We start from the raw sequence: 12,912 nt of genomic DNA, 5'->3' as shown, positions 1-12,912 counted from the left end.
GCACTGTAAAAAACAAAAGAAATAGTGTTCTTCAATTCATCTAATACAAGTACTGTAGTGCAATCTCTTTATCATGAAAGTTGAACTTATACATGTAGAATTATGCACAAAAACTGTGTTCAAAAATAAAACAATGTAAAACTTTACAGCCTCCAAGTCCACTCAGTCCTATTTCTTGTTCAGCCAATCGCTGAGACAAACAAGTTTGTTTACATTTGCAGGCGATAATGCTTCCCACTTCTTGTTTGCTTTGTCATCTGAAAGTGAGAACAGGTGTTCACACGGCACTTTTGTAGACGACGTTGCAAGATATTCATGTGCCAGATACGCTAAAGATTCATATGTGCCTTCATATTTCAACCACCATTCCAGAGGACGTGCATCCATGCTGATGACGGGTTCTGGTTGATAACAATTCAAAGTAGAGCGGACCGATGCATGTTCATTTTCATCATCTGAGTCAGATGCCACCAGCAGAAGGTTGATTTTCTTATTTGATGATTCAGGTTCTGTAGTTTCCGCATCAGAGTGTTGCTCGTTTAAGACTTCTGAAAGCATGTTCCACATCTTTCAGATTGTCAGGCTCAATGGGTAGTGATCAATGGCTCCATGTCTAGTTGGCAGCTGGTACCAAGTGGAGTGCCCCAGGGGTCGGTCCTGGGGCCGGTTTTGTTCAACATCTTTATTAATGATCTGGATGATGGGATTAATTGCACCCTCAGCAAATTCGCAGATGACACTAAGCTGGGGGAGAGGTAGATACTATGGAGGGTAGGGATAGGGACCAGAGGGACCTAGACAAATTGGAGGACTGGGCCAAAAGAAATCTGATGAGGTTCCACAAGGACAAGTGCAGAGTCCTGCACTTAGGACGGAAGAATCCCATGCACTGCTACAGGCTGAGGACTGACAGGCTAAGTAGCTGTTCTGCAGAAAAGGACCTAGGGGTGACAGTGGATGAGAAGCTGGATATGAGTCAGCAGTGTGCCCTTGTTGCCAAGGAGGCCAACGGCATATTGGGCTGCATTAGTAGGAGTATTGCCAGCAGATCGAGGGAAGTGATTATTCCCCTCTATTTGGCATTGGTGAGGCCACACCTGGAGTATTGCATCCAGTTTTGGTGCCCCCACTACAGAAGGGATGTGGACAAATTGGAGAGAGTCCAGCGGAGGGCAACAAAAATAATTAGGGGGCTGGGGCACATGATTTATGAGGAGAGGCTAAGGGACCTGGGCTTATTTAGTCTGCAGAAGAGAAGAGTGATGGGGGTGTGGCGGGGTAGTCCCCCCGCCATGCCTTGAAGGGCTTAAAACAACCCTGGGAGAGGGCTGAGAGGGAAAAAGCTGGGCTGTTTGGGAAAACAGCCACAGCTGTATCCTGTGTAATTAGGGCCCAGCTGGCCCTTATAAGAGGGCAGTGGGCCAGAAGGAGACAGACACTCTCTCTAGGTACATGGAGAGAGCAGGACCTGGCTGCCTGGGAAGCTGAGGAGGGTACCTGGGAGCTGGGGAGCTCCAGCCTAGCAGAGCCCCAGGCTGCAGGCCGAGGTAAAGGCCCATGAAAGGGTACTAAGGCTGCAGAGAAACAGCCCAGACCTACATGGAGGCAGCTGGTCCGAACCCCCTTGCTGATGATGAGTGGTACAGACTGCAGTCTGCCCCAGGAAGCGGGGGCTAGACGATGACTGACAGTAGCCACTGAGGCAAGGGAGGGATAGGGGGTTGGGGGTTCCCCTGGGGAGGGGAGACCCAGATGGAGGGAGTACTGCCAGGGGGCAGAACCCTAAGCTAGAAGGGCACCGGGGTCCGGGAGGCGCACAAGGCCAGCGGCAGGCGAGACGCTGACTGGCAGAGGGCGCTCCTGGCTGAAAAGAGCAAATTCCCTGGACAACTAGCGGTAGGTGCCGCAGCAGTGAGTTGTCGCCCTGCGACAGGGGGTTCCAAAGAGGATGGAGCTCAGCTGTTCTCAGTGGTGGCAGATGACAGAACAAGAAGCAATGGTCTCAAGTTGCAGTGGGGGAGGTCTAGGTTGGATATTAGGAAACACTATTTCATTAGAAGGGTGTTGAAGCACTGGAATGCATTACCTAGGGAGGTGGTGGAATCTCCATCCTTAGTGGTTTTTAAGGCCCAGCTTGACGAAGCCCTGGCTGGGATGATTTATTTGGGATTGGTCCTGCTTTGAGCAGGGGATTGGACTAGATGACCTCCTGAGGTCTCTTCCAACCCTAATATTCTATGTTTCTATGATTCTATCTCATCCCTCTCAGATTTTGGAAGGCACTTCATATTTTTAAACCTTGGTTAAAAGTGCTGTAGCTATCTTTAGAAATCTCACATTGGTATCTTCCTTGCATTTTGTCAAATCTGCCGTGGAAGTGTTCTTAAAACGAACAACATGTCCTGGGTCATCATCCAAGACTGCTATAGCATGAATTACGTGGCAGAATGCAGGTAAAACAGCAGGAGACATACAATTCTCCCCCAAGGAGTTGAGTCACAAATTTAATTAATGCATTACTTTTTAATGAGCATCATCAGCATGGAAGCATGTCCTCTGGAATGGCAGTTAAAGCTTAGAGGCATAAAAATGTTTAGCATATTTGGTACGTAAATACCTTTCAATGCTGGCTACAAAAGTGCCATGCGAAAGCCTGTGCTCACTTTCAGGTGACATTGTGAATAAGAAGCAGGCAGCATTATCTCCCGAAAATGTAAACAAACTTTTTTGTCTTAGTGATTGGCTGAACAAGAAGTAGGACTGAGTGGAAATTAGGCTCTAAAGTTTTACATTGTTTTGTTTTTTGAGTGCAGTTATGTAACCAAAAAAAATCTAAATTTGTAAATTGCACTTTCACGATAAAGAGATTGCACTACAGTACTTGTATGAGGTGAATTGAAAAATACTATTTCTTTTGTTTATCATTTTTACAGTGCAAATATTTGTAATCAGAAATAATAATATAAAGTGAGCACTGTACTCTTGGTATTCTGTGTTGTAACTGAAATAAATATTTTTGAAAATGTAGAAGAACATCCAAAATATTTAATAAATTTCAATTGGTATTCTATTGTTTAACAGTGCGATTAAAACTGTGATTAATTGTGATTAATTTTTTTAATCGCGATTGATTTTTTGAGTTAATTGCATGCATTAACTGTGATTAATCGACAGCCCTAACAATTTCCCCTGGGCTTGTTTATTAGACTCATTTTCATGCAGGCTCAAATCTTACAGGGTTTTTTCCTTGCGTGTCTCTCAGTTGTAATGTTACTGCAGCCCACGTGATTCCCTGTGTCGCACTCGCTGACAGTGCCTTCTAGGGCATTAGCCAGCAGCACAGACATCAGAAACCTTGTGAGTTTTAACTCTAAGATGCATCGTTTAATGTTTACCCATGTTAAACTCCCTTCGCTTTGTCCCAGGCCCCCCCACCCAATGCCATGAGAGCCTGGCTGCAGCTGATCCTTTCTAAGGTATTAACAGTGGATCCAATTTTAGTGGCGTCAGCAAATTTCACCATGTTCCCCCAAGTCATTTATAATCGAATTGGAAAGCTACAGCCCTGGCACTGACTCTGCAGCCGCCCACTGGTATCTGCTGATATCAACAACGACCTGATATCCTTTCAACCAGGTAGCTCTCGGGTTTATATCCCTGTACTCCCCAGCAGCAGGGGTTCTCTGTGTATTAGTTAAACCACACTGTCTACAGCATGCCATAATCACAGTCTATAAGTATTTACACGAGGAACAAATATTTAACAATGGGCTCTTCAGTCTAGCAGAGGAAGGTCTAACATGACCCCATGGCTGAAAGTTGAAGCTAGACAGATTCAGACTGGAGATAAGGTATATGTTTTTACCAGGGAGGGTCATTGGCCACTGTAGCTATTTACCAAGGGTCAGGGTGGATTCTCCATCACTGACAATATTTAAATCAAGATGGGATGTTTTTCTAAAAAACCTGCTCTAGTTCAAACAGCAGTTATTTCAGGGAAGTTCTCTGGCTGTGTTGTACAGGAGGCCAGACTGTGTGATCACCGTGGCCCCTTCTATGAATTTCCATTTGAAACCCATTTCCTTAGGAAGTCCCACGAGACTGCAGTTTATAAGAGATCAAGAGTCTGACTTGGAGCATGGGGGTTCCTGGGCTTATATGAGCCAGGAGCTCACACAGGAAAAAGGTTTGTCAAGGAGTCCAGGAGGAATTACCCAGCGTGTGGAAGGGCCCAGGAGGGAGTTAGGATGAGAAGTGATGGGGAAAGGAAAGAAGGGAACATGTTGATCATCCCCAAGGGGTGGAAGCCCCCTGTGCTGCAACGTTAAAAAGAAGCCGGCACCAAGCCAGGGGGAACTGACTGTGCCCTTGGCTCTCACAGCTCCCGCAGGAGCCATGCTGCCAGGGGCTCCATGCAGCCCCACATCACAGAGGGGTGAGCAGCACAAAGGGCTGAGGAGGGCAGGGGAAGAAATTGTTGGAGGCTGGATGAGCATGGAATGAGGCAAGGTCTAGCGGAAAAAACAGTCTGTGATCATGCAATTAACGAGTGTCTCGTGGTGTCTCCGCACAAGAGGGACGAATGAAAGTAGCACAAGCAGCCTTAATTCTGTCATTTACTAATTTCTGAGTGCTCGACATTGCATTTTTAACATAGGGCATTTGTGTTTTAATGTCATTTCCTAAGTTTTTAAAAAAGTAAACGGAATAAACAGAAATTTCATTCTGCAGAACTACGCTGTTACCAGTGTAAGTAGTCATCAGGGCTAGAACTTTTAGACCCACAGTGGAGACCTCCAGCATTCAAGCTAATGGAATGACCGATAGCAGTAGAAGGCTGTTATCCTCTGTGGACCAGCCACTGCAGGAGGATGAGACACATGTTTTGTCAGAGGGTTTCACAACTACTGGCTGACACCAGAGGACTGCTGGGACTCAGGGATACTGGGTTTGATTCCAGGTTCTGAAGAGGAGTATGCTCTAGTGGTGTTAGACCTTTCTGCCCATGCTCCCTGCCCTTTCCTCCTCATCTGCTCCTATTCCTGCTCCTTATCCCTCTGCCTTAAAGAGAAAGCTGCTTCTTCCTTCACCTCCATGCTGCCAGGGCACCAGCTGGAGCAGTAACTTGGAGAGCCTTCCTTCGCTCAGTTTCAGTGGATCAACAACTTCCAGCAGCCTGGAGGACCAACTGCGCATTAAGTCCTGCTAAGCCCCTGCAGCCCTGGAACGGAGCATGCTCAGTCACTTGGTGGGGATGGCACATGTGCAGTCCACTCATATCAAGGAGGCGTGAGGGGCTGGAGCATGCTCAGTGTGGAAGGAATGTTTGGAAAATGTAGCTGCCAAACTCTAAGAAACCATTAGTGAACGTGTGCTTACTGTATTTGTCAGGGGCTTATCACTTGGCGAAATGTAGGCTGATTTTCATCGGGATGGCAAAAGGCATCTCCCTTTACCAAATTTCAAGTCCTTGCTCCAAAGCACGGGGGCCCTGGACCTCCTCAATGAAACAGTTGTAAGGATTTTTTAACATAGACAAACCAATGTATTAGTCCCTAATCTTATTCTTGGAAATGGCTGAAGATTTTTTTTTTTGCTGAACTGTTCCAGAATAACTCCTCCTGAGGCGTATGCATGGAAAACTTGAGGCCCAGCATGGAAAACTTGAGTCAGAAAGGTCACATTTTGGAACAGTTAGAAGTATCTGAAAACAGGGTCTTCTTACAGCACGCGTCAGGCAACTTCGACCAACTGCTCCTATAATGAGAGTCCTGTGGCCAAATCCCAGGTCATTGCCTATCACATGGAGAACTTCTTCGTTGGTGTTTTAGGGCTGAGAAAAGAGGAATTTTTCCCTATGAACAACAATTGGGAGAAAAAATAAGGCCAAAAGTTTTGAGTCTGTTGCTTAAAGTTAAGCACCTAAAAAAGTGGCTAGGTTCTGAGAGGAGGAGCCCCAGCAGTGGCCACTGACTCCAGCCGGGCCAAGTGTGCTGAGCAGACCACTTTTAGTAGACCTAGATGTGCTGAAATGTGCTCTGCTGGGTGATCCCAGCCCTGCAGGGTGGCTAGGAAGAGACCAAGTAGGGTAGCATGATGCTGACCAGCTGGAGACAGTACGGTTTGCTGGAAGGTGGTGGGTAAAACCACAGTCAGTGAGCTCTCTTCCTTGCCTTGTGACAGCTTGTCCCATCCCACGGAGCCATCTGGAGGCAGCTTTGCCTTTGTCGTGAATGGAGTTAAGAGGCTGGAGATAGACGGGTATGGTGGAGTGTGCCCGTAGAGAGGACATTAGCTGAGAGCTGCTATATTCCAGCAGTTCTCCTCTGCTGCTGTAGAGGGTGCAACCTCTACTGGACAATTTTTTCCACCTTATTGTACCTAAAAAGGGGAACGACCTGCCAAATACCTGATTAGGGGGATGGAACGGCTTCCGTATGAGGAGAGATTAATAAGACTGGGACTTTTCAGCTTGGAAAAGAGGCGACTAAGGGGGGATATAATAGAGGTCTATAAAATCATGAGTGGTGTAGAGAAAGTAAATAAGGAAGTGTTATTTACTCCTTCTCATAATACAAGAACAAGGGGCCACCAAATGAGATTAATAGGTAGCAGGTTTAAAACAAACACAAGAAAGTATTTTTTCACGCAACGCACTGTCAACCTCTGGAACTCCTTGCCAGAGGGTGTTGTGAAGGCCAATACTATAACGGGGTTCAAAAGGGAGCTAGATAGATTCATGGAAGATAGGTCCATCAATGGCTATTAGCCAGGATGGGAAGGAATGGTGTCCCTAGCCTCTGTTTGCCAGAAGCTGGGCGTGGATCACTTTATGATAACCTGTCTGTTCATTCCCTTTGGGGCACCTGCCATTGGCCATTGTTAGAGGACAGGATACTGGGCTTGAAGGACCTTTGGTCTGACCCAGTATGTCCATTCTTATATTATGTTCTTAAACTGCCCCCATCCCAAAACAGGATGTCGGGATAAACCTTCCTTCCACTCACCACTGTCTTTCATCCTTCCGACTTCTACTGACGTGGGTTTGACCCAAGTACCAGTGGACTCCCAGTTGCAGACGCACTGGCATAAATAGATCACCTAATCAGACATGCAGAATACTGTGCAAGTGTATTGCTATGTTTCTATGATGCACTCATCCCTGCGGGATCTGGGATCATGCAACACTAGAGCCGTGGCTTTCACAGCATAAAGCACAGCTCATTTTCCCACAGGGAGATGAAACAAATGAAAGAAGAAGGAGACAACAAGGGAGCAGATGTTTCCATGTGGTTTTAGTCTAGGACATTAACGACTGCAGAGACATGTACTCCCTGCTCCCATCCCCACCCCAGACAGCAGAGCCAGAGACAGCCAGGTGTTGCCATCACACAGAATGTACCTTTGGCCAGAAATGGCTCATACTCAGGGCTGCGTAGCTCTGTCAGTTAGGGGCGATATTTTTTTGCTGATATCATTATGCCGGTAAAAGCCCGCTTGTAGATGCAGTTATCCTGGGATAATGGTGCTTATACTTCGATAGCTTAGGCCAGATCTACACTACACAGTGACTTTTACAGAGAGAATTTCAGCCAAATGGTGACTAGCCATTGTTGAGTATACCAGTGGGACAAAGGTCCTGGCCAAATGCTCCTCTTCTGTGTGCTTATCTGAGTGGAGGAGGGGGCCCAGCTGGGGGCTGGCGAGAGGGGGGAGGTTTGGTTTGCAGTCTGCAGCATGATTCCTCCCTCTCACACCACCCCATGGCTGCCACTTAATGCTCAAAATGCAGGAAGAGTAAAGAGTTGCCTGGGGCAACTGCAATGATTTAGCAAACCTAGTGCATCTGCTCCTTTGTCTGCAGCACAGACCAATCGATTCAATTGACATCCCGGCTTGGGCAACTAAACGTGCATGCAATTCCCATCAGGCTTGTCGCGGCAGCCCCAGAAAACAATCCTGCGACATGGAATGCAAATCCCACTCCGGTCCCCTTTCCCTTGAATGGGAGTGCTGGACAACAGAACATGGCCCATTAGCATCCGTGAGGCTGGCTGGCTAAAGCAAAGACTGGTTGCCTACCTTGGTGTCTTCTGTGTCTGACTGAGTGCTTGTTTCTTCATCGTAGAGGTCCGACTCCTCAGAGGCAATTGGCACTTGGACAGTCAGGTTGGGGTTGTTAATGAAATTCATGTGGTCCAGCTCATCCACAAACTGCTCTTTCCCAGCTACTCCATCCATATACTCTGACTTGGAATCCTGGCCTGAATCCATGTGGTTTAGCACATAGTTGTCTTTCTTATTATCCTCTTGTTCCTTGGCCGGCTCTCTCTTCTCCTTCCACTGCAGGTGAAGTAGTGTGAGGACAGTTCTCTTTACAAAGTCAATTGCCCTGGTGATCCTGCCAATAGCAATCTGCAAATTGTTCAACTCGCCATCATCATCAGAAGCCGCAAGGCTATCGGCGCTGAAGGAGCTCAGCAGCAAAGCTAAGAAAAGGTTCAGGACCTGGAGGGGACAAAAGCAAACATCAGGTCTAGTGTCAGACATGAGCACAGTCCTAGGGTCTAGATCAGGTGGGGGATCTCCATATTTTCCTTGGTGTGGACGACACCTTACTAAGACAGAATCTCATATGGACACCACCCCTCCCATTTGTGACTGTGTGGACCTGACCCTCCCATCCACATAACATCCTTGTGGTCCTGACAGCTGTTGCTCCCCTCTGGAGGAGTCGCAGTAGGAAAGTGTTGATCCATTAGTAAGGGAAGCTCTCACTGCTTGGTTGACCCAGGTGATCAGCACCCAGGTCTGAGCACCCGGTGAGCCTCGCCCAGGAGTGAGCATCCCTGCTGCAAAGTGACGTGCCCTTCCTTGGCAGAGGCACCCTGGAGTCTTTCCCACACAGGTCTGCCCATTGCGGGAGAACTTTTGTCTGTCCGGGGGGGATTTTCCCCTGTGTCCTGACTGCAAAGCGTGTGGGTTTGAGCCTGAGTTAAAGCAGAGCCCAGGTTAACTGCGCTGCGCGGATACAGCTTCAGTATCTTTAATGCAACACAGTGTGTTATTGCTTCTGTAAAAAGGTCTGTCACCCCGTCGCCTCCTGGTGTTCTGTGCTGCTATTTCATCTCCATTCCCACCTTTTCTGCCCCTGCTCTCCCCTGCCTGGTCTGTTCCCAGAGCTGGCCCACTAGGCCTGGTGCCCTTCTTCCCATGTTCCCCTGGACATGCTGCCCAGCTGCCTCATTCCTTCCTCCCCTGCTGGTGGCCCCAATTTCTCTTTCTCCTGCTTGGTTCCATCTGCCTTTCCACCCCACAGGCTCTTCTCTGCAGTGAAGAGCCTGGAGAGCTGTAGAAGCAGCAGGAGATGAAGGGAGAAGAACCAGCACCATGTGACCAGACAGCTCTCCACAGACCACTGGCTGCATGTCTAACACTGACAGACCCCGGTCGTCGGCGGGTGGGATTGAACCTGGGACCTCTGGAGCTTAGTGCGTGAGCCTCTACAGCATGAGAACAAGGCTGGAAAACAAACTCATTAATCTCTGGTTTCAGAGTAGCAGCCATGTTAGTCTGTATTCGCAAAAAGGAGTACTTGTGGCAACTTCTCTAAGGTGCCACAAGTACTCCTTTTCTTTTCTCATTAATCTCTCTAAGTGATCTTGGCCCCACTAGAGGGGACATAACGCCACAGCCGGGAGGTGTGTGGGTTACACTGGCACCACGCTTTGGCTCCCTCCTTAGCCAGCAGAAGTAACATAGGCCCTGAGTCAACCAGGCACCTAAGCATGTGTCTGACATTCAGTATGTGAGTGGTTCACTATTTCACTAGGACTATTCACAGAGTTGTAGCAGGGTCACCAGCTCTCATGATTTTATCGTGATTCTCACGATATTTGGTGGGGTATTTTTATAACTCTCCAGCTTCTGGATCACGTGGTTACATGGGAACCTTGGCTTTTATTTCAGTGAAAATGAGCTTCTAGCCCTCATAGCTACAGAGAAAAGCTTCAAAATGTAGCCCGGGTGCCTCCACTGAGCATTTTCACGCCCTCAGTGAGTACGAACAACTTACTTTTCATTTGTTGTTTGCAATGTTGTTGTAGCTGTGTCGGTCCCAGGATACGAGAGAGTCAAGGTGGGTGAGGTAATAGCTTTTATTGGACCAACTTCTGTTGGTGAAAGAGAGAAGCTTTTGAGATGCACAGAGCTCTTCTTTGCTGTCTCTTTCACCAACAGAAGTTGGTCCAATAAAAGATATTACAATATGCACCTTGAATCTCTTTTAATTGTTTGTAATACAAGCTGAGATTCTTGTGGACTCACATGACTCCAGAAGCTGGAGCCTACAAAACCAAACCAATAGCATGAGACTCATGATAACTCAACGTGGGAGAGTTGGTGATGCTGCAGTGCTCAAGGACCATCCGTGGTCATCCATGGGAGACTGAAAGTGTGAGAGTTTTCAAAACAGGCAACTGTTGCATGAACCTTTTGGTGCAAAGAGGTTTTTCCTTGCACTGGGCACAGAATCATCCAATTCCTGCATTCATCTATTTCTTTATGGATCTGCACTATTGTCAACCCCTAGCATTCAAAAATCCCGAGGTAAGCTAATGGGAGCATGCTCCCTGACTTCCCACCATCCCTCTCTTGACTCAGCACCCTTGGGTGGAGTTTTGGGGGCAGATGAGCCGTGTCCCAGGCCCTAATCTAATGGAGATTGCTCCCCTCCGCACTGCACAGTGGTGAAGGGCATGGGGTCCTGCACATGGACCCTCTCATGGGATGCCCTGCCTCAGTCCCCTATTGCACTGGCTGCATTCCCACCATTGTCTTCGCTCCAGAGGATGCCCCATTGCACAAAAAGCTAATTGGTCCAACAACAGATTTTGCATCAGTAGTGTGCTTGGGGCTAAATCCAGCGACTCGGCCCCGCCCCAGAGAAAGGCCGGCCTCGCCGCACAATGGGAGCGGCTGGTGCTTTACAGGGTACAGCAGCATTGCCCAGGACGTGAAATGCATTTGCTGTGAAAAACTGACCCCTCCAGTCCAGCCCCCACAGCTGTTGATGTTTGTGCCTCCCGGTGCCAGAAGCACATTTGAGAAGGGAATTAGCTGCTATTCAAGGTCACTGCTGTTTTCACATGGCTCATGCCATATGACTTAAACAGAGTCTTTAAATAAATCCCTGGGACCATACCAGTTTAATACTCACGTTAAGTACCAATTACAGCTAATCATTTCTGTTGCCGTTGTCTCCGGAGTGTTTTGGCAGGAGTTGATTATCTTGTCACCTGAGTGACTTCCTCCCTTCCCCCTTTAATAATGCCAAAGGAAATGCCCAAAGTGTCATTACTAGTAAAGGACGACTGGCCATGGCATTATCTAGGGGGAGGGCTCCATAAATATACATCATTGTAGCCAGAACGCTTAGGCCATCACCTGGTTTATGCTCCAGGAAACTGAAATCCAGTACTGGTCTGATTTCCCTATGCAGAGAGGAGGCAAAGCAGCTGGACCCAGTGGGGGGACATGGAAGTGGGCCCAGGCTACTCCCCTTTACCTGGGACTCTGCAGAAGTGTCTGCTAGAGCTCTGTGGGCTGTTGTGGGTCTTAAGGGCGGAGCAGTCACCCTCTGAGACTTGGTGTCCCACGGGAAATCAGGTTGGTTGCTAGTGGGGCTCCAGTGTGAGCACTCTGCAATCCTGGGGAAGAGGCCCCCTGCCCCCTCTCCATGCAGTGACAAGTCACAAACCCAGTGAATCAAAATTCAGAATGTTATCCTGCCCCTTAGGGGGAGGGGGAATTATAGCGCATGGCCTTCAGTCATCCTACACCCCATGTATGGGAGATCTGGGGGGGTGTAAGGAGTGAGCTCAGGTGATGATCAGTGACCAGAAACTGACGACAGAAGAAGAGCAGGAACCAGGGTACGGGGCGAACCACACACATACATTGACAGGGCCACATTTTCAAAGGCAGCCCCTCCGTTTGCAGCTACAGTTTTGCCTGATCAAATTGTGTGATGTCCAAAACCCCAGAGTCGGTGGGCAAGCAGCCATCACACACACCCCTACCTACGGCACCCCGTCAATAGGGACGTGTTCCAGCAGGAAGTACAGGTGGAGCCCCCTTGAAAATGTGGCTCTAAAATTGGCGTCACTCCTGCCAGGGGCCATGCTGGGGTGGTCTGGCAACGCTGGGTTAGGGCTCCAGCGCTCTAAACACACGTCTCTACAGCAGATGTTCCTGGAGGCGCCTCACGAGGGCTCTGAATTAGTCTCAGTCTGGGCTGTGTTCTGATAAACGGATGCACCAGAAAGACGTGCTCAGTAAATGCTGCTGGGGAGGAAGGCTCTACCAGCGGGCAATGTGGGAGTGTGAATGCATTAGTCCTGCAGCTGGGGGCACTACTGGGGTTACAATGGCGCTGGGCCCACATGCAGAAGGGGCCCCAGCACCTGGACCCCCCACACTCCACCTGCGCTCTGCCCCGAGGCCCTGCCCTTGCTTGGCCTCTTCCCCCCAAAGTCCTGCCCATCGCTCGCTCCTCTCCACCCCTCCCTGGTGTGTGAGCAGCAGCCGGGCCTCAGAGGGGAAGAGGCCTAACGGGGGCGAGGCCGCAGGGCAGCGTGGGGGGCATGGCCACAAAAGATTAATCTGGCCCTGGCCGGGGGGGGAGGGGCAGGGCAGCCGAACAGGAAAACATTAGGGTTAGGGCAGATGTGTCTTCCTAAAAGCCATGACACTGCAGCCCCTCCCCTGCCTCCAGCACTGCCCTCTGCAGCGTCAGCACCCAGGCCTGATGGAGCTCGTTACGCATCTCACACCCTGTCTCGCACTGGGGCTGCGCCTGGCCTGGAACCTGAGCTGTGACTTTCCATCCTGGAGGTGAGCTCAGCCACACTG

The 12,912-nt window shown here is 49.0% G+C and overlaps 1 protein-coding gene across 1 annotated transcript in view; it reads right to left on the bottom strand.

The window, feature by feature from the left end:
• Positions 1-12,912, bottom strand: part of SCN4A (sodium voltage-gated channel alpha subunit 4) — a gene marked incomplete at its 3' end in the record, with an annotated part of 108,403 nt that overhangs the window by 36,532 nt on the left and 58,959 nt on the right. The window contains exon 15 of the mRNA XM_084615486.1: positions 8,083-8,508. Within this exon, the coding sequence (XP_084471612.1) occupies positions 8,083-8,508 (426 nt within the window). The remainder of the gene's footprint in view (positions 1-8,082; positions 8,509-12,912) is intronic.

This window comes from Lepidochelys olivacea (assembly GCF_965140295.1).
Source record: "Lepidochelys olivacea isolate rLepOli2 genome assembly, chromosome: 27".
Taxonomy (NCBI): domain Eukaryota; kingdom Metazoa; phylum Chordata; order Testudines; family Cheloniidae; genus Lepidochelys; species Lepidochelys olivacea.
Note: the sequence above shows the minus strand (reverse complement) of the source record. Positions and strands in the feature narration are given on the sequence as shown.